The 18,721-nt window shown below is 43.6% G+C and overlaps 1 protein-coding gene across 5 annotated transcripts in view; it reads right to left on the bottom strand.

Annotated features, from left to right (window-relative positions):
- Positions 1-2,638: 2,638 nt before the first annotated feature.
- Positions 2,639-18,721, bottom strand: part of col11a2 (collagen, type XI, alpha 2) — a 40,464-nt gene continuing 24,381 nt past the window's right edge. For all 5 annotated transcript variants that reach the window (XM_078080692.1, XM_040188931.2, XM_078080693.1 and 2 more), the window contains 46 exons: positions 18,600-18,644; positions 17,460-17,513; positions 16,936-16,980; positions 16,793-16,846; positions 16,600-16,644; positions 15,206-15,259; positions 15,053-15,097; positions 14,854-14,907; positions 14,717-14,761; positions 14,465-14,518; positions 14,244-14,351; positions 13,893-13,946; positions 13,747-13,800; positions 13,616-13,660; positions 13,329-13,382; positions 12,954-12,998; positions 12,740-12,793; positions 12,534-12,587; positions 12,060-12,113; positions 11,714-11,911; positions 11,499-11,552; positions 11,144-11,251; positions 10,923-11,030; positions 10,708-10,761; positions 10,525-10,578; positions 10,103-10,210; positions 9,926-9,979; positions 9,761-9,814; positions 9,435-9,488; positions 9,263-9,316; positions 9,061-9,168; positions 8,844-8,897; positions 8,645-8,698; positions 8,512-8,565; positions 8,107-8,160; positions 7,675-7,782; positions 7,515-7,568; positions 7,157-7,318; positions 6,991-7,044; positions 6,825-6,860; positions 6,663-6,716; positions 6,289-6,568; positions 6,080-6,192; positions 5,904-5,972; positions 5,575-5,808; positions 2,639-4,370 (listed from right to left, as the gene is read on the bottom strand). In XM_078080692.1, coding sequence (XP_077936818.1) covers positions 4,224-4,370; positions 5,575-5,808; positions 5,904-5,972; positions 6,080-6,192; positions 6,289-6,568; positions 6,663-6,716; positions 6,825-6,860; positions 6,991-7,044; positions 7,157-7,318; positions 7,515-7,568; positions 7,675-7,782; positions 8,107-8,160; positions 8,512-8,565; positions 8,645-8,698; positions 8,844-8,897; positions 9,061-9,168; positions 9,263-9,316; positions 9,435-9,488; positions 9,761-9,814; positions 9,926-9,979; positions 10,103-10,210; positions 10,525-10,578; positions 10,708-10,761; positions 10,923-11,030; positions 11,144-11,251; positions 11,499-11,552; positions 11,714-11,911; positions 12,060-12,113; positions 12,534-12,587; positions 12,740-12,793; positions 12,954-12,998; positions 13,329-13,382; positions 13,616-13,660; positions 13,747-13,800; positions 13,893-13,946; positions 14,244-14,351; positions 14,465-14,518; positions 14,717-14,761; positions 14,854-14,907; positions 15,053-15,097; positions 15,206-15,259; positions 16,600-16,644; positions 16,793-16,846; positions 16,936-16,980; positions 17,460-17,513; positions 18,600-18,644 — 3,552 coding nt within the window. In that variant the 3' untranslated portion in view covers positions 2,639-4,223. The remainder of the gene's footprint in view (positions 4,371-5,574; positions 5,809-5,903; positions 5,973-6,079; positions 6,193-6,288; positions 6,569-6,662; positions 6,717-6,824; positions 6,861-6,990; positions 7,045-7,156; positions 7,319-7,514; positions 7,569-7,674; positions 7,783-8,106; positions 8,161-8,511; positions 8,566-8,644; positions 8,699-8,843; positions 8,898-9,060; positions 9,169-9,262; positions 9,317-9,434; positions 9,489-9,760; positions 9,815-9,925; positions 9,980-10,102; positions 10,211-10,524; positions 10,579-10,707; positions 10,762-10,922; positions 11,031-11,143; positions 11,252-11,498; positions 11,553-11,713; positions 11,912-12,059; positions 12,114-12,533; positions 12,588-12,739; positions 12,794-12,953; positions 12,999-13,328; positions 13,383-13,615; positions 13,661-13,746; positions 13,801-13,892; positions 13,947-14,243; positions 14,352-14,464; positions 14,519-14,716; positions 14,762-14,853; positions 14,908-15,052; positions 15,098-15,205; positions 15,260-16,599; positions 16,645-16,792; positions 16,847-16,935; positions 16,981-17,459; positions 17,514-18,599; positions 18,645-18,721) is intronic.

The following is an 18,721-nucleotide window of genomic DNA, read 5'->3' as shown; positions in this document are numbered from 1 at the left end:
CAGTATTTCTCCTGAACATCTGTACGTAAATAAACAAATGTTCTTCCGGTCACTGACTGGGGAAAGTTCATTTACAGTTATCTCGTTTTAGTGACTATTTTTCTCCTTCATGACTCCTAAAATGATCAAACATTCAGTCACATATGAATACTTGGTAAATCATAAAACATAACTTGATCTTTTTGTAGATAACTTCTGACTAGTGATAAACTAGTTGCTTATACTCTTACCATCATTTTGGGAGGGGAGGAAACCAACTATATAACAAAGCTAATGTTAAAACAGCTAAAACAAAACATAATTGGTGGACTAAGATTCAATATTAACCGTACGACGCCTGCGGGTGTTTTCTCTAGATGAATGAACTGCCCCCCCGGTGCGCGCATACCGGCTCGACTCCGCCCCCCGGTGCGCGCATACCGGCTCGACTCCGCCCCCCGGTGCGCGCATACCGGCTCGACTCCGCCCCCCGCTGGGCACTTTGCGCTACTGCAGCACGTTGCTTTAAAGCGTGAAGTGAAGTCGGTCGCGGCTTTAGTTCTTTTCCATTGTCAAGTCATCCGTTTGAGGACTCTTTCGTTTGGATATTTTCATCCCTTTAGGATCCCTTTCCATTAATCAGAATTTCTGCAGAATTAGCCAAAGGTAATTAATTACCCACAATTCATTGTAATGTGACGTCAAACAGGGGGTTCCCCGTTGGTAAACGAAGAGGGCGGCCCGCGTGAGTATTACATTTAATCAGAAACATTCAATTCAGCCCAATTCAATTTATTTGTATCACCCAAATTACAAAGGTTCCTCAGAGGGTTTTACAGTCCGAACACAAGTGACCCCTTTAATGGGGAGGAAACAGGAAGAAACCTTAGGGAGAGACCGAGGAGGACCCCTCTATGGGGACATTAGTACAACAGATGTCATGTGTGCAGAATGAGCAACGTAAAATATTTACAATACATTGGATGCTTATGTCATAAAGTATCATACAATAATATTAGTGTGCAGCCTCCACTGCCACTAGTGCATTCCATACATGTCTGAAAAATGAACATATAATAATTAGAAGGGTCTACTATAAGGATATATCCAGGTATTTAAATGATGATAAGTAGTAAGCAGAATATTGATGGACACAATCAATAAGAGCAGCAGTGGATATAGTTAATACATTATGATAATAAAAATTGTATTAATAGCAATGTAAACACTAATAATAATGATATTTGCAGTGGGTATCAGACGGGACCACTGTCCAGATATAAACACGGCCTATGGAGAGGAAGCAAAAACACCCTAATAAGGACTAAGGATGGAACATAAACACACCGTCACCATCATCATCATCATCATGCGTCTCCCTCTTTCTGTGTTTTGGATGAAGAGCAGAGAGCGGAACGCAGTGATGTCGTCTCTCCTCCTGCGTCTCCAGGGTTCTTTCTTGGTCCTTCAAGTCAGCAGCGTCTTCATCCTGGACCATCTCCAGTTCACTTAGCTTCTCTTCAGTGGAGTCCAACGGGACCAAATGAAAGCAGTGAAACCCACAATGCATTGCGTAGGTGTCAGGTATTATGTGTGAGTACGTACGAAGAAACACAACACAAACACACACAAAAGGAACTGAGGATCTTCAGGCAAGAGACAGCGAGGCTGCCCGATGAACACACACACACACACACACACACATAATAATTTTGAATGTCGATTTTTTGAGGTTTAAGTCGAAATCCCAAGTGGTTTTATTCTACTCTGTACAGAAATGCCCCCCCGCTCTGAAAAGAGGATTTTGAAAGACACAAATCAACTCATCCGTTGTCTTCTGAAGCCAGTTAGAAGCCAGCAGAAACACAATTCATGCATGAATAAAGCCGCCTCACGTGAATCTGCCCACGTAGCAAAAGGCGTAGCCTCCAGCTGCTTCAGCTGCAATACCAATTAGAGCCATTTGAGGAGATTAATGACTAAGGAAAACATACCAATAAATAACCCTCGCACACGAAGAAGGTGTGTACTGTCTGTACACATGAGAAAGAGCGAGGAACTACTGATGGGTTTGGAAAAAAAACAAGAGTCAAGCAGCTCTTTTTAAAAGAGTATATATTACAGAGACAATTATTTAAAAAAAAATACTTACACACATTATAAAATAATACTTTTTTTCCTCTTTTCAGCACCATTTTTTTTTTGTTGAAACGTTTGCCTTCAACACAGTAAAAGCAGACAAATATTCGAAGTTATTCACTTTGGAGAATCTCAAGGTCGGATTTTTTAGTTTTTAGGTTTAGCTTTGCTACCCCCGTTTTCCCTGCTATAGTAAAAATAAAAATGAAAGGACAAACAATAACAAAACAACAACAAAAAGAGCAGAACCCTAGTCTGATCTCACCCCACAGCCACGATGTACCCAAAGATATCGCGTTCACCCGTTCGATCCCCTGATGGCTGACAAGTCGTCTCCTCCCTCTCTCAGCCTTTCCTTCCCGCCGTGGTCTCACACCACAACTCAGCCCCCTTCAGCCCCTTAGATCAACGCCGGGGGCCGACTCAGTGAGCTGTTTGTGATGCATCCCAAAGCCCAGTGACCGATTAACCTGAGAGCCAAAACCCAAACAGTATCAACCACAAGGAAATGTGACAGAACTGCAGAGTCACCGTTTAATCATTACAGAGGAAGCAGAAATGAACAGCACAGTACAGGCGTTGGGGATTTTACAATAAGATATGGCCACAGATTGTTTGGAGTCACTCGCTTCCCTTCACCTCCACGTGTCAGTCACAGGAAATAAATACAAATGAAATATACCACATTTGACTGGCATATTTGGTGGTCCTTGTATTATTCAATCACAAAGTACCCTGTTTGTTTTAAATAAATAAGATAGAATATCACTATTTCTGTACAAATGTAATGCAATGCACATTTTCCATAGTAAAAGACTTCATGAACCTGTAAAAGGGACTAAGGAGTAGGACTCAGGGTGGACACTAAAGGTTTTATGTGTTGGTATAATTAGCACCTTGCCACACAGTTTCTTTCAGTAAAGCATGCGTTTTATTCACTGCTGCATGGAAAAAGAAGGAGGGAACTTTCAGATACATGTTTAAACCCTGATGATGCTCAGCGCTTGGACGCAATCACAAGATGGAAAAGAACAATCAAAGAACCCAGAAAGTGCCTCAGCAGACACAGGACCGCTGCGTGTAGTGACCCAGCAGAAGAAGCATCGGCGCTTTGAAAAGGCACCAGTGACACGCGAGTACAATCACATCAAGTTCAGCACAGTTTGGGAAAGTAATGGCTTATAAATTCACTGATCTGTTCAACGACGTGAACGTGTTGTTTCGTTCCTCCGAGCAGGTGATCACATGGAGAATCTTACAAAGAGACAAAAAAGGAGCCAGCTGAGAGCTGTGTGCTTTAATGGGAACAACACGGCTGACGGGTCACTGCACTTTCTTTTCTCACACAACTAGTTTGTTTGGTTTGATGTGAGAACTTCTCAGGTAAAAAGCCCATTCAAAACTTCCAATGGTGAACCCCCTTTTCATCACTTTTCACCTGAGAGTCGTGTCAGCCCCGTAGGAGCCTCTCGGCCCCCCTGATGTCCGCGCCGCTCACAGAGTGAACTCGGGATCAAAAGAAAAGGAAACAGTGTCCAAATGTGACCTATTTTTGAGAAGAGGTGAGGGGAGGCAGATCAGTCTATGTGGGTGTAAAGTAGAAGAGACACAGCGGGGAGAAGAGATGAGTGAGGGGGGATCAGAGACTGGGGGGGTGGGGGAGGGGCTGCTTCGGGCCTCATGTAGGCGGCGGGCCCCCTTTCCTGCAGGTGAAGAAATCACTGTTTCGTTCCAAAGAATCTCCTGGTTTTTCTTCCAAACGATGGTCTCCTCTCCGCAAGTTTCTTTGGTATTTCTCTCCTCTTTAACTTTTTTTTACGTCCATTAATTGTTGGGAGGATGTCGCTTTCCCCGTCACGTGCTCCAGAGTGAGTGTTTGTCTCACCAAAGCATGTGCGTGTGTGGATGTGTGTGTGTGTGTGTGTGTGTGTGTGTGTCAGTGGGTTCGTGTTCCATATAATTTACAAGTTAATTTACAAATTACTGGTTGTGAATGTTTCATATATATAAGTGTTTCTCGAAGTGTGTGTGTGTGTGTGTGTGTGTGCATGAGTGACTGCACGTGTTGATTCTTTGCATGATGCGTGGTTGTGTGTGTACATGTTTTAGCCTTGGAAACAGACAGGTCCCACTTCAAAGCCAAACTGCTGGTTGCTCTCCCCAAAGTCTGACACCTTGACGTCCAGCAGAGGAAGATGCTCCACCTGTGGCGTGTTGATCTCCAGGACTGTCCGGTCAAAGCCCTTACGGTACTGCAGGCAGAGAGACACACGTCACACACATGCTCATATCGTTGAACTCTACATCATAACATCGCCAACAGTAATACTGGTAAATATGTCAAAAGGCAGCTTTCTTTTTTGCACTTTTGTTTTGTTTCACCACAGACAGAAAACATCATTACAATTAATAAGAATAAGAAAGGGATCTGGATTGTTCTATCCTCTCAAAAGCAGGATGAATCCCGGGACACATTCAGGTGTTGTTATCTTGTGTTACCGTTAACGTGTAAACATCTACCTTTTCTCCTAGATAACCCTCCCTCTACCTCGCTCCTCTTGAGATCTTATTCTGTGAGGTAACGGTTCCATATTTCAGTCCCATCCTTAACCATCCATCATGTGATGGTGGTTCTATCTCGAGCCATCTCAGTGTACAGCCTTTTTACTCGCTGCTAGCAGAATGTTTAGCAGTACCACACAGTACCTCCTGCCATATTATCAAAGTAGACATACATACATTAAGTATGTCATAGCCCAGAATGTTGACAATAACCGTGTGGATATTTCTCCAAAACTGTACAAACATACAGACACAGCCAAAAATACATGAGAGTAGTTTACGTTTACTCTATATAGTACATAAAGTAATTTAGTAATACTATTCACACCAAGTTATTGTTCCCATTTTAGTTTTACATAAAATGTTGTATTTCCTAATTTTTACATCAGATGTTGATATACAGCTGTTATTATTCTATATTTATTGCAATTGTAAACGCCTATTATGGTTGTAATTATTCAATTTTTTCCCAAGTTAATTTTCTGCTTTATTTCTTCTTTAAAAAATCCCTTAGTTGTAGATATCTGAAGCGGTCCCGGTGGAGTATTTGTCTATCCGCTCCTGGAAACTCATAACACCTCCTTCTTTAACAACTGTGCAAATTGCTGTTATTCCATATGGAATCCATTGTTTAAACCTCTGATCAAGAACACTTGGAATAAAACGTGTATCGTAGGCTATCCGTCATAAGACCCTGAGCTCTTCTTATAATCTGTATTATATTTTATAACCTAATCTGTTCAAGTAGATCTTTTGCTATATTTATGGCTCCAATAAGGCTTTGAATTTCCCTTCCCCCTACATATCATTGTAGCATGGGGTCAGTACGTAAGGTCCACTGTTTTCTACAGGTTTCAAATCAGTGTCTGTGTGTGTGTGTGTGTGTGAACTCACAGAGCAGCCATCGACCAAGGCCTTGATGTAAGGGTTGGTCTCGTAGCTCAGCTTCTCGTCGTTGGCCCCCTGGAGCTGCAGCGCCCTGTTGTAGTTGTTGGCGCTGAGGTCGGCCCAGGCCACTGAGCGGTGGCAGTGGTACGTGAGGTTCTGGCGGGCCTGGACGCTGAGGAGACGCAGGAAGCCCAGCTGGACCACACCCACGGGCTCACCGGTAGAGTCCACATAGGAGAACTGAGGGGAGGAGGGAACAATATAGGAATAAAAGATGGTGTCCTATTATTAAGTTATGAGTTAGACTATAAGCTAGAAAGCAAAGGATTACCAACCTTACTACCAGTAGCAAACTGGCTGTACCAGGAACCTGGGGTCTCGTCGTCCCAGGAACTCATCTTCACCTGCCACGAGGATTGTCCACGACAAGTATTAGCTCATTTTACATTTTGAATGGATAGATAAATAAAGTTTGTGATGGAACTAGTTTTCTGTTGTTTGGTGGACTGACCGTGTTGATGTTCCTGTTGGGGTACAGGCAGGTTTCTGCTCCGCTGGTGAAGTTACAGAAGACCTTGAATGAGTCTCTGGAGCAGCCCTGGTTGGGGTCGATCCAGTACTCTCCTACAGAGGGCAGCAAAGAAACAAAACAAGGTGGAAAACCCGACAGAGGGAGATGTGACCGAGCAGGTGGCGGCTCCGTATTTAGGAGTGCCTTACCGTCTTTGAGCTCCGGCTGGCTCAGGTGCAGGTCCTGGCAGGTGCGGGCAGGGCTGTCCTGGGTGCCGAGAGGGAAACGCAAGGTGTCGATCTCGTGTCGCAGGGAGTTGAGCGAGCCGAAGATCTCCTCCATGCCTTCGGTGCCCATCAGGAACTCAGTGCCAGCGGCGTCAGACGCGGGCATGTCGATGTCGGGGAGCAGCTGGCTGGCATCGATGGAGCGCTTCGACTTGGGACTCCTCTGCATGGGCAGAGGCTGAATGACCTCGCCTGGTGGGCCCTGGGAGGCGAGTTTACGTTTTAATCTATGAACTGACAATCACCGGTGAGTTGCTCGAAGTGAGCGTAACTTAAAAAAACAGCGAAGGACTCACAGGGGATCCGGGGGGTCCTTGTACACCCTTTTCTCCCTTTGGACCAGCTCCACCCTAAAACCAGCACGGAGTGGAAAGATCCAAGAAGCATCACTGCATTAGATCCAGGCTGAGGCATTTCTTTATTTCATTGTGTTACAAACACTCTTAAGGTATACTCACAGAAGAGCCCTTAGCTCCCTTGACACCTTGAGGACCCTGTAAAAGACACAAGGCGTTAGTCCAAGGATGGTGACCATTGCTCTGGTAGTTAATATCTTAATCTTGGAAACAAAGCCACGAGAAATATAAAAGCGTGATGGCAGTGACGGTTCAACACGGCACTTACAGGCAGACCAGCAGGACCCGAAGGACCGAGGGGTCCGGAGCCTCCAGACATTCCCTGCAGTGCAACACAATACAGGTCAGGCAATGATTCACATGTGATCAAATGAAGGAGAGCAATTGTGGTTGAGTCGCCCGTCTCTAGCAGAAGTGGTAGTGGTCAGACTTACAGACTCTCCCTTTGATCCAGAGGATCCCTGTGGTCCAGGCAAACCTCTGTCTCCCTTTTCCCCCTGCTCTCCTGGGGCCCCAGGGAGACCGAGAAGACCAGGATGTCCCTTCTCTCCCTTAGCACCTGGGTCTCCGCGCAGACCAAGCAAACCAGGAGGTCCCTGCAGCAGGAGAAGACGAGGAAGACGAGGAAGACAGGGAGGAGGCAGTGGCGGAGACGAGAAACATGGAGAAGAGAAGATGAAGGTAGAGACAGGAAGAGGAAGGTTTGAATGAGATGATTTCAAGATGTATAGGCTGCAGTCATTCTACACAGAGATGTCAAAGTGCAGAGTAGATGTCACTGTCTAGTCTTACGATGGGTCCAGGGGGTCCTTTCTGTCCAGCGAGTCCTGGGGATCCTTGTTCACCCTGAAACACAATTATAAAAACATTAAGCAGGAAGTGTATACATGAGTATCACAAGTTACTGCATCGCCTCATAGTCCAGTTACGCAATACATGAATCTGTACTGACCACTGATCCCGGGAGTCCCCTAAGGCCGTCCGTTCCTGGTTTTCCTGGTTGACCCTGGGGGCCTACGGGACCGGTCTTTCCTGGGGGGCCGATAGCACCTGTGTCTCCCTGTAAAAGATCATAATGAGAAACATGATTAAACACAAGGTATTTCATCCATTGTGGAAAAGGTAGAAGTTATGTATCACAATCAATTGCCAAAAACAGAAGATACCTGCAAAAACATTAATTGAATAAATGAAATATCAAAGACATATTGCAAATGTTTTTGAATATAAAATCAGAGTTTGTCATTTATCGTGGGATGGTTAATGGAAAGCAGCATCACCAGGAAGCTGATATAGTCAGATATATTGAAATAACACCAGGATTGTTAGCCACGCCTTTAAACTTTGACCAGGAGCTGAAAATATTCTACAGCTCTGGACTCACCTTAGTTCCCTTCTCTCCCTGACGTCCCTCTGGTCCTTTTGTTCCAGCAGGGCCCTGGAAAATAAAACATTTAATATAACACCAAAAGTGCAAGGCCCTCTTTGGCAAAAAGTTCAAATCATTCATTCAGATAACTATATCATATCAAGTATCATATCAAGACCAAGTAAAATATATGACCAGTTACCGCTACAAAATGTGTAAGAGGAAGAAGAGAAGAATAAGTAAAATCTAATGAGAACAATAATGAGCGTAATGACTTCAGTGGATCTCATTTGAGTGATTTCGGGTGAAGATAGGAATTATTGATTGATATATGGAGCGGAATCCAAGTACAACATTTTTTCCTTTTTTTCTAATCCTTTTATTTTCATTTTCTTAATCCAATGAGGATGGAGACCTTACCCTCTTTCCTAGGGGGCCTGGAGGTCCGTTCTCACCAGGGGGTCCTGGGGAGCCCTGGAGTAGAAGCCAGGAAGAGCAGGTTGAGAGCACTGGTCATCTTGACGTAATTCACACATTTGCATCGGTAACTTACAGATTCTCCTGATTCACCATCTTCTCCTCTCTCTCCCTTCGCGCCATCTTGACCCTGAGAGAAGATGTAATGCAACCTTCAAGTACAAGGACTCCAGAATCGGTGGTTTTAGATCACAATATTAATATAATAACAATACATTATTATCATCTAGCAAATGTCCGATGCTGACATGAATTTTTCAAAAAGGTGTACTCACTCTGGGTCCAACCTCACCAGGGGGACCAGGATCACCAGGGAAACCAACCGGGCCCTGAAGACAAAACAAAAACAACTGAATTTATAGCCATTAATATGGGGTGTACAGTCTAAATAGAAGAATTTAGAGACAACATCACTTGTGCCTTCTGCAGTGGATTAAGAGTTAATTGATGTTTGTGCGTGTGTGTGTGTGTATGTCATTGTGGGTGTCATACAGGGTTTCCTTTGGGTCCATCATCTCCAGGCCCTCCTCGTCCTCCAGCAGCTCCAGCAGTTCCAGGTTGTCCAGCTTCTCCCTTCTCTCCGCGCTCTCCTCGAGGACCCTGCCAACATGAGCACAGGACTCTTTGTTCACTCCTGGATGCACTCAGTCAGTAAAGGGTTAGTCAGGTGCACTGAGGTCACTCAGACACTCACCTTCTTCCCGGGCTCCCCTACGATTCCAGGTGGTCCGCCCTCACCAGGCTCTCCCTGTGGAGAAAACAACAGTTCTTATAGTTTGAGGAGGTGTTTATTTCTGCGGACGCCATCAATTACATGTAGAAAAAGTACTCTGATGTTAGCAAATGAATTGTATGTATGTCCGCACCTTCTCTCCATTAGGTCCAGGATTACCCAAACCACCAGGAGGACCTTGAGGACCCTGATAAACACAAGTAAAACAAAACGTTGAAATAATTTGAGTCAAATTTTTTAATATTAAATGTATATATAAGAGCCACATCACATTATTGGGCACATTAACTACCTAACTAACAACTTGTTGTATCACAATTTGAAATAACTGCATAGAATGATTATGCAGAATTATTTGAACTAACCCTAACCCAACTATTGCAGAGTAATGGTTTGTGAGACTTGCATGAAACCACGGACAGTCACACAAAAGTACAGATCAAAGGTATAATCACTCACGTCAGCACCGCTGGGTCCAGTGGGACCACGGGGTCCTGGGGGACCTGGAGGACCCTGGAAACACAAAGAGGCTCACCCTTTAATTAATTAAGATTTTATTGAGATGAAAGGATTCACACCAGCTGTAATGACAGATATCATATATTTATATATATAGAGACTCACCAGAGGTCCAACATCTCCTGTCTCTCCCTTCTCACCTGGTGGTCCCGGCAATCCCTGCAGAGCGGAGGTGAACGTTAAGTTAAGCGTAGCAACTTTCTCTGAATATTTGTATAAATGTCTAAAATAACGATGAAGTGACACTTCCGCTGAAATGAGCATTGTTTTTTTTAATTTGACCTGCAATCCGATGGGTCCTGGAGCTCCTGGGAATCCTCTGGTTCCTTCGTCACCTTTGGATCCAAATGGCCCCTGCTGGCCCCTTGGTCCAAGCTCTCCGTCAGCACCCTGCACCCGCAGAAGAAGAAAAGACATGAGCCATGAATAGATAACAAATAGTTTGCTGAAAACATTGTCCTCCTCTCCTCACAATAGTGATTCAATATTTGGTAGTGATCGCTGTAGTGTTTGTATAAAAATATGAAGCTGTCTTTTAACTTTATTTTATATCCTACTTGATTTGGAATAAAGAACTGAGTTTGTAGGCCAACTAGAAACGCATTGGGGACCAAAAGCACCCGATCAGGGAACAGGTGCAACCAAGGGGCACTGTACACCGTCTCATTTGTTCTTCAAAGAGTTGAGCAAGAGTATGTACTCACAGCAGGACCAGGCTGACCAACAGGACCCATTGGCCCGTGTGGGCCAGGAGGACCCTACCAACAAACATAAAAAAAGCACACCAACAATAAGCAAAACAACAGTGACATGATGGACAGAAACACGCTGATCATTTCCGACTGAGGGAGATCCTGAGACTCAATATATAGGTCAGCGGCACTTACATGCTCTCCTTTTCCTCCCTTGGCACCCTTCTGGCCGTGCTCTCCAACTTCACCCTGCATGGAGCGAGAAACATCACGTCACAGCAAAGATGCGAAGAGGCAATGTAAAGGGAAGCCCTAAAAAGATTGATCATCCCCCAATGTGACCAGCTAGTTGGACAATCAGGGAACTGAGGTATTTTCTAAAAGGACGTGTTGCATAAAAAGTGACTGGCCTTGTCTCCGTCCTCTCCGGCTATTCCCGGTGATCCCGCCGGGCCAGGCAGACCCACAGGACCCTGCACTCCATCACGGCCGGCCGGGCCAATTGGACCTTTTTCCCCCTTAACAGGCAAAAAGAACAAAGCAGAGAATCAACACTTAAATCACAGTTAAATTCAAATGATGAGTCAAATGCGTTATTGTACATTGGATAAACATTTCCAAAAAAACTCACAGGAACTCCTTTCTCTCCAGATGATCCAGGAGGCCCCTGAGGGCCTGGTCTACCAGGAGGTCCAACAGGTCCAGCAGTACCGGCTTGTCCCCTCTCACCAGGAGACCCCTAGAGTGGGACGACGTCATAAAGACAGTGCAGATTACAGTACTATCATTACAAAAGTGAAACAATTACATCATCAAATCCAATTTTGAAATTTTTGGAATTATAAAGCTTATTATAAAAGCTAGAAAAGCTAGAAAATACAGATTTGTAACGACCAACTCAACAAGTAACTTATATCGTATTGTACTTTACAGGGTGTACTGGTTGGATATTTCTGTATTAAAAATGTTTTGGTTTGAAAACGTACCGCGGATCCAGGAGGTCCGGCAGGTCCTTCACTTCCCTTCAGTCCTCCACCTCCCTGAGAGAAAAGACAAGAAAGCATTAAACACTGTTTTTGAAATGTGTCTCCTAACCTCTGCTTGAAACCTTTCTCTAACGTTCAATTTAGTGCCATCAAAGTGGTCAATATATATACACACAATGAAGCTCTGTACGCAGTGTTGGTCTTGTCATACTCACAGGGGTTCCAGGTAGTCCTCTCTCCCCAGGGAAGCCTCTCAGTCCTGGGGGCCCGTCTTTACCGGGGCCTCCGGAGGGTCCAGGGTCTCCCTTGGTGCCTTCCTTGCCAGAGGGACCAGAAAGTCCCTGCTCACCAGGTGGACCTGGGGGTCCAGGGTGGCCACGCTCGCCCAAAGGGCCGGTCTCTCCTGATGGACCCTGGAGGATGGAGATGGAGATGAAGAGGTGCACAGAGGGGAAGAAGATGTTGGGAGAAAAGAGAAGCGGATCAGTTGTGTCGTTTTGGAAAACAATGTGGTCTACTGTTTGAGTAAAGAGCAAAGTCTGCACCATTTGAAAAACTCACCTGAGGTCCAACAACTCCAGGAGGTCCAGGTGGACCCGTTTTGCCTTGGAAACCCTGGAGCAGAGACATGCAGTGAGCAAAACAATCTAAGAAAGGTGGATGGGTAAACTTTGGGGTTGATTGTGATCAAACAAACTAAAACGGATGTCACTTTGTTCCCTAAAGTATAATAAATTATCGGACAATATCTGAAGCAGTTTGACTGCATCAGATATATATAGACCTGCCGTCTTACTTAACGGTTTTTCATTCATGACAAATCCATTAAAAGTAGTCCTAAACATGTCCTAAACATGTTACTTCAAAACAGAGGCAATTCCTGCAATTCCCTAAGTTTTCTAAAATGTTGTGTTTAAAAATGTAAATAAAGGGCTATCTACCGTTGACCTTTGGTGAATTTATGAGAAATCTCCAGATTCAAATAGATAATGTGAAGTAAAACAACATTACGAGTAGTGAGAAAATTCTACTTACAACTTCTCCTCTCTGCCCAGGGTGTCCAGGCAGCCCGTCCTTTCCGGGTGGCCCCTGTAAGGATCAATAGACCATAAAATATCAATGGAATCCGAATAAGGAACAAAGACCATGTTGAAAAAATGTAGCTTTCTACAATTCTCTTTTACACAGCCGAGAGATACCAATCATGTATTAATAAAACCAGTATCAACACATTTTCTTACAGGAGGTCCTTTTGGTCCAGGGAAACCATTGGCTCCCTGAGGTCCGGGCAATCCCTGGTGAGACAACATCATAAGTTATTGTTACAACATGTAACAATTGTAAACCGGGCCATTTAGAGTTTAACAATAATAATGCAAAGATTAGAATATAAGTCCTGCCAGAGTGCTCCACAGTCCAACATGAGTTTTACTGGGATGTAAATGAAGCGCTCACCCTCTCTCCAAGAGGACCAGGAGGCCCATCGCTTCCAGACGTTCCCTAACAGGCAACAAAACACATGAGGTTCAGGATCACAAACTATTGTCCCTGAAGTCTTAAAACTTGTCTTTACTTTTGTGTCTCCAATTGAGAGGCAGGTGATTTTGAGTCGACAATATAAAGAAATCTGGTAAAGAAAAGCCATTTTGCTTGTCTTTACTGTACTTAATCAGCTTTGTGTCAATATCTAGTTGTAAGACTATTATTAAGTTATTAAGTCAATTCATCTAAATCCCAACACTGATAATTACCAGCATAATGTTTCACATACTGCGCCTGTGTGGGCAAAGTTTCTCAGTTCAATCTGGATGTTTCACTTCGTAGACAAACCTTTGCTCCAGATTTCCCAGTTGAGCCCCTCGGTCCTCTCTGCCCTCGGGGGCCCTGATGGGTACAAACAGTAAAAAAACTAAATCAGTGAAACTCATTTGTGGGTTTTGTCTCTCCCCGATTACATATGGTGTTCTTTTTTGCCACGTGTCTTTTGCATGTCTGCAACAGGTGGTCGCTCATCAGTTAAATAAGTTCATAAACCGGCCAATGGCTTCAAAATGTACCAAGCACAATAGCTTTTACAAACTGATGGAATGAACTAATCAATAAATGTGGAATTGTACCGTTGGTCCTCTTTGTCCTCTTGGCCCTGATTTGCCCCCAAGACCCTGAAAACAGAAAACAAGCAAAAACGGTGCATTACTGGCTATATAACAATCTACCAATCACTGATCGATCAGAACCGATGACATACCCTCGTTCCCTTCTCGCCGTTTGAACCGGGGAATCCTGGGAATCCAAGAGATCCCTAAAAAAAACAGATCAACATCTTAGCATCAGCACAGGGATGAGTAAACGAGTCAGTGAGGACAACTGAAGCTGCACGTGTGTTCCCCTCACCTTGGGTCCTTGTCTTCCAGGATATCCAGGCAGCCCAGGTACACCAAGTTTACCCTGAAATCATACGATGTTAGTTAATTAGTCTGAATCTAGGGTTATACATTGACAACCTGTTATACAGCAATGACAAAATGATCGAATTCAGAAATATACGGCAGAATATGAGGAGTGAATGAGAATTAGCTGATATTGTGTACAGTTGTGCTGCAGTCATATTAACAAACAAAATATATATATGCATTTGCAGCAACTAAAACAAAACGAAAACACTTTGGTGTAAATGCACAAATGTGGAAAATACTGTAAATTCTATTGGATAAGTCACGTTTCACTTTAATGAACCGGTTGTACCTTCTCTCCAAGCAGACCAAGTGGTCCGATCTCACCGGGGGGTCCAACGCGGCCCTTTGGCCCCTCGGGGCCATCTTCTCCTCTGGGCCCTGACATTCCAAGTTCACCCTGTCAGCAAGAGATGAAGCAAAACTATGAGGCGAAGAAGGAATGAGTCCATCAATCCATTCATCAACCATTCTATCGATAACCCAAACAAGTACTCCTTCAGTCGGTCTTACCCGCTCTCCCTTGACACCAAAATCTCCCTTAATTCCAGGGAAACCATCTTCTCCCTAGAAATGCAAGAAAACCAAAAACATACAGTACATATTTAGTAAGGTGTTGTATAAACTTGTTACTGATTTGATCTCAAGATAATTTTAGACAAAGTGAATGTAGCCTAGTGTGAAAAATGAACACTAAGAAATCGTGATTGAAGGTAGGGTTTTCCTTGAGTGAGTGAAAGTATTATACTGTATTAGATCACTTACCTTCTCTCCCTTGTGACCCTTCAGCCCACGGATTCCTTGACCTCCCTGCAATTAAAGCGTTGCATAATCAACACACTGATGTGCTGAGGACATTTAAGCTGTGTTGTTTCAGTTTATTTGCAAGTAACTGAACTGACCTTGATGCCACGAGGGCCGGGATAACCGATGGCACCCTGGGGACCATTGGGACCCTTGAGAAGATTAAAGAAAGAAGGACGAGTTAACATAATAATAAATGTAATATGCTTCATTTTGGGAGTCTCATGTTGAGTTGGTGAACGTAGTCAGATGGAAGCGAAGGCACCTGATGTGATGGAGTGTGTGATTGACACCCACCTGGTTTCCTTTGGTGCCAGAAGGCCCCTCCTTTCCTGGGTGACCCTGAGAAGGCAAGACAGGGAGCTCAGGAAGGATATGCAGGGTTGTTGGATTAAACTTATTTCAGTTTTAATGCATAAAACAAAGAAAGGAAGAAAGAGGCGGACGTACAGGAGGGCCGTCGGCTCCGGGCATTCCTGGCAGACCTGGTTTTCCTGTGGGACCCTGGAGGAGAAGATGTGGTCATTAATGAGAGTCCAGAAAGGGCAGGCTGGTAACTGCCATGCAACACAAGAAGACGAGTAAGCTGAGCTAAAACGAACCATGAGGCGCCAGGTGATCATTTGTAGGCACTTCCCATCACTCAGAGAACCATGTTTTATTCCAATGTTATTTCAGCCTGCCACTGTCAGTAGGTGGGTGTTTGTTTTGCCAGGCTAACTGTTTCCCATTGTTCCAATTATTCCCACAGTCCAAAGACATGCTCTGGGGATCAGTTTGATTGGAAGTTTTACATTGATAGAGTGAAGCAGAATAAATCTAGGCTTTAGCAAAGGCCTCACGGCATGCGGTGAAATGATGGATTTTCTAACTCAGTCTGCGCAGATTAGAGCTTGTTAGAACTTGGGCCGTAATTGGCCGATCTGTGCGTTCAACCCCTTGCTTTATTCGTCAGAGCCTGTTAGATCTGATTAGCCCCACGTTGAAAACGGCTAAAGTACGAGTATGCTTGCCATAACTTTGGAAAGGTTTGTCTGAGAGAATTGTTTTGGATAGTGACGTAATTATGGTGGCGTGAGCTTCCTGTTTGCCCTCTTGGTTTCTCGTTAGCTTCTATCTTTGATCGACGGGTGTAAATGCACCGCCATATGCACAGTTTTTGGACAAATTCGATTTATTTTCTAAACCTTTTTGGGCTGGTTGGAGTTGTGTTTGGAGCATTTTCAAACGGAACAGTGGACGTTGCACCCAAGACTCTAATGTTTCAAACGGTGTGACGCATTATTATATTATTGTTTTTTGATGAGGGATGAGTGCCTCATAGTCGACGGTCACAGCGTCCCACCAGGGGATGTTTGGGTGGAACAGGTTCTGAAAATCCTGTATGATGTATGATGTACTGTGCATGGCATGAGACATCTAATCTAAGGTAAGTATAAGGTAAGTATAGTTACGGTAACAGACTCTCTCCTAACTTCCCTCAACATTTTCCCCAAAACAGAATTCAAAAGAATTTGACTGACGGTTATTATTAATATTTGTTATTTTCTATTGACCTTTTTACAATGTAGTTACAGTGCATTACTTGGACCGCGATAACCTTGGTGCAAATGTAATATTGTGACAACCTGAGTACGCTAGTATAAATAAACATCAGAAACAATACAACTATCTCAGATCTTTTAAGAATCTGTCTCTGCGTCTCCCTTTGCTCTTAAACTGCAAGTCTACCCCCAACTATCGTACAATCACTGCATTATGTGCCACTCCACTATTATAACAAATAAAAAGAGGATGCAGAATGCACTGCATACAAATCTGCCGAAACCGGTTTGTTCTCTTACTTTCTCTCCCGGGGGTCCAAGGGCTCCCTGAGGTCCTGACATACCCTGCAAAGATAATAAATAAATGGATAAATACACAATGTCAACATTACTGTTTCATTTTAGTTTTGTTACCTCCTTCTGTGCTCTTTAGCACACAATTACTTAAAGGAGGTATATATCACAATATATAGTCTGTTATCTTCTGTCGCACCTGAGTTCCAGGAGTTCCCTGCTGACCTGGAGGTCCTGGCTCTCCTTGGGGACCCTGAGGGACAGAAGGGAGATAACATGGTGATATTGATTCTTAAGTATGACGCTGCAGGATAACGTGGTTGAGAAGATAGTGACACTGACCAAGTTTCCTTTGGGACCGTGGGGCCCGTCATTCCCTCGTACACCCTGAGGAGTAAAGAGGATGATCACAGCATTTACTTCCAATAATAACTACGAGGGAAAAGCCTCAAGCACTTTGCTGCTACTTTGGGAGATGAAGAATTTTGAAAATGAAAATCTCGGAAGGTGTGGACTTATGTAGAAGTGTGGTTACCAGAACTATACAGCTCGTGATTCACACATCTTAGTGCAATGCTAAATCTGTGAGGTGCTCTTTAAGGGCAGACCTCGACCGGCGTACAAAAAACAACTGACAACAACAAAATGAGTGTCAAACGGACACTTGGCTGCCGACATCCTGGGGGACCTGAGGTGTCTTGGTGTTGTTCGGAGGTGAGTGTGAGGCCATTACACGTTACATTTTAGATTGCTTTATATCAGGTCACAGGGCATTGTTTCAGGAGGAGCTGTGGGAGCTCAGCGGGATCAAACTATACAGCTAACAGAAGAGCAGCACAATGCACTCTGAAATAGTTTTTACTCACAGGAGGTCCAGAGATTCCTGGAGGACCTTTGGGTCCGAGCAAACCGCGTGGTCCCTAGAATCAAACACACACACACCAAGATCTGTCAGCACTCACGGATATGAACAGCCTAACCGATGGATTCTAGAATAAATCATGATGTAGGTTTGTATTAATGGGAGGTCAAAGTTCAACGTCTGCTACATTAGCAACATTTCCATCAGGACAAAGCAACAGATGAATATGGAGTACTACTATTGGGCAGTAATTGTTACCGTTTGTTGATAATTAACAGATATTTGAACAACCAAATATATATATGAACTTGATCCAATGGCGGCTTTTTTACACCTTCATACCAATATAAATATAATCAATTTATAACAGCCTTGCTAAATAAATTATATTACATTATGTAATATTGTAATGTAAATAAATAAGTGCAAAGGATTAAAAAGTCTGGAGTAACAACCTTTGAAAATGTATAGCCTCAATATAACAATATCAAACGTGTGTCTTTGATACTAGGAATAATTTTCACTTGATCATAAGGTATAAGATCCTTCTAATGTATTCTTTTGATTAGAGGGAAAGAAGTCTAGTGTAAAAGCACCTTTAACTATGACTCTATTATACATATATCATTAAATTTACACTTTTTCTTGCATTAGATTTATCAAGTGCACCCAATTAAATGACCACTGTCTTTCAATGAAAGTAATTCATTGTATTACTTTGAAACATTTGTAATGTCCGAATGAATAAACAGAATTCATTGTTGAATGAATAAACAACAAATCATATATGAATAGCATATATGATTTGTTGTTTGTTCATTCTTGCTGATTCATAGTCTTGATGTTATCAGTGAAGCTGAAAGGAGTCTACATCCAGACCTTCGTTTTTATGCAATCCCAATTATTACATTTCAGAGAGCACGTGGTCATCATGTGGGCACGTGTGTCCTCTAGCTTTCCATCTCATAGCGACAGTGAAGAACCCCGACTACGTCCTGTCTTATCACACTAACTTCACCCTACCTTCGTAACAGTAGGGCTTCAAATAGATACACAGGCTCAGTTTTGAGATGCTGTTTATAACAGACGCATACAAATGAGGGAGAGATTTCAAATCCAATTGTACTGTCATGGAAACACTCACTGGTTCACCTTGGAGACCCCTTGGTCCAACATCTCCATCATCTCCCTGGAAACACATACATAGGAAACCACATGCTGAGTATGGAAAGTTGCTGATTGTGAACAGTTACGGAGTGACACAAC

Source organism: Gasterosteus aculeatus, chromosome 10 (assembly GCF_964276395.1).
Source record: "Gasterosteus aculeatus chromosome 10, fGasAcu3.hap1.1, whole genome shotgun sequence".
In the NCBI taxonomy this organism is placed as follows: Eukaryota; Metazoa; Chordata; class Actinopteri; order Perciformes; family Gasterosteidae; genus Gasterosteus; species Gasterosteus aculeatus.
The sequence above is the reverse complement of the archived record's forward strand: the minus strand, read 5'-3'. Positions and strand labels throughout refer to the sequence as shown.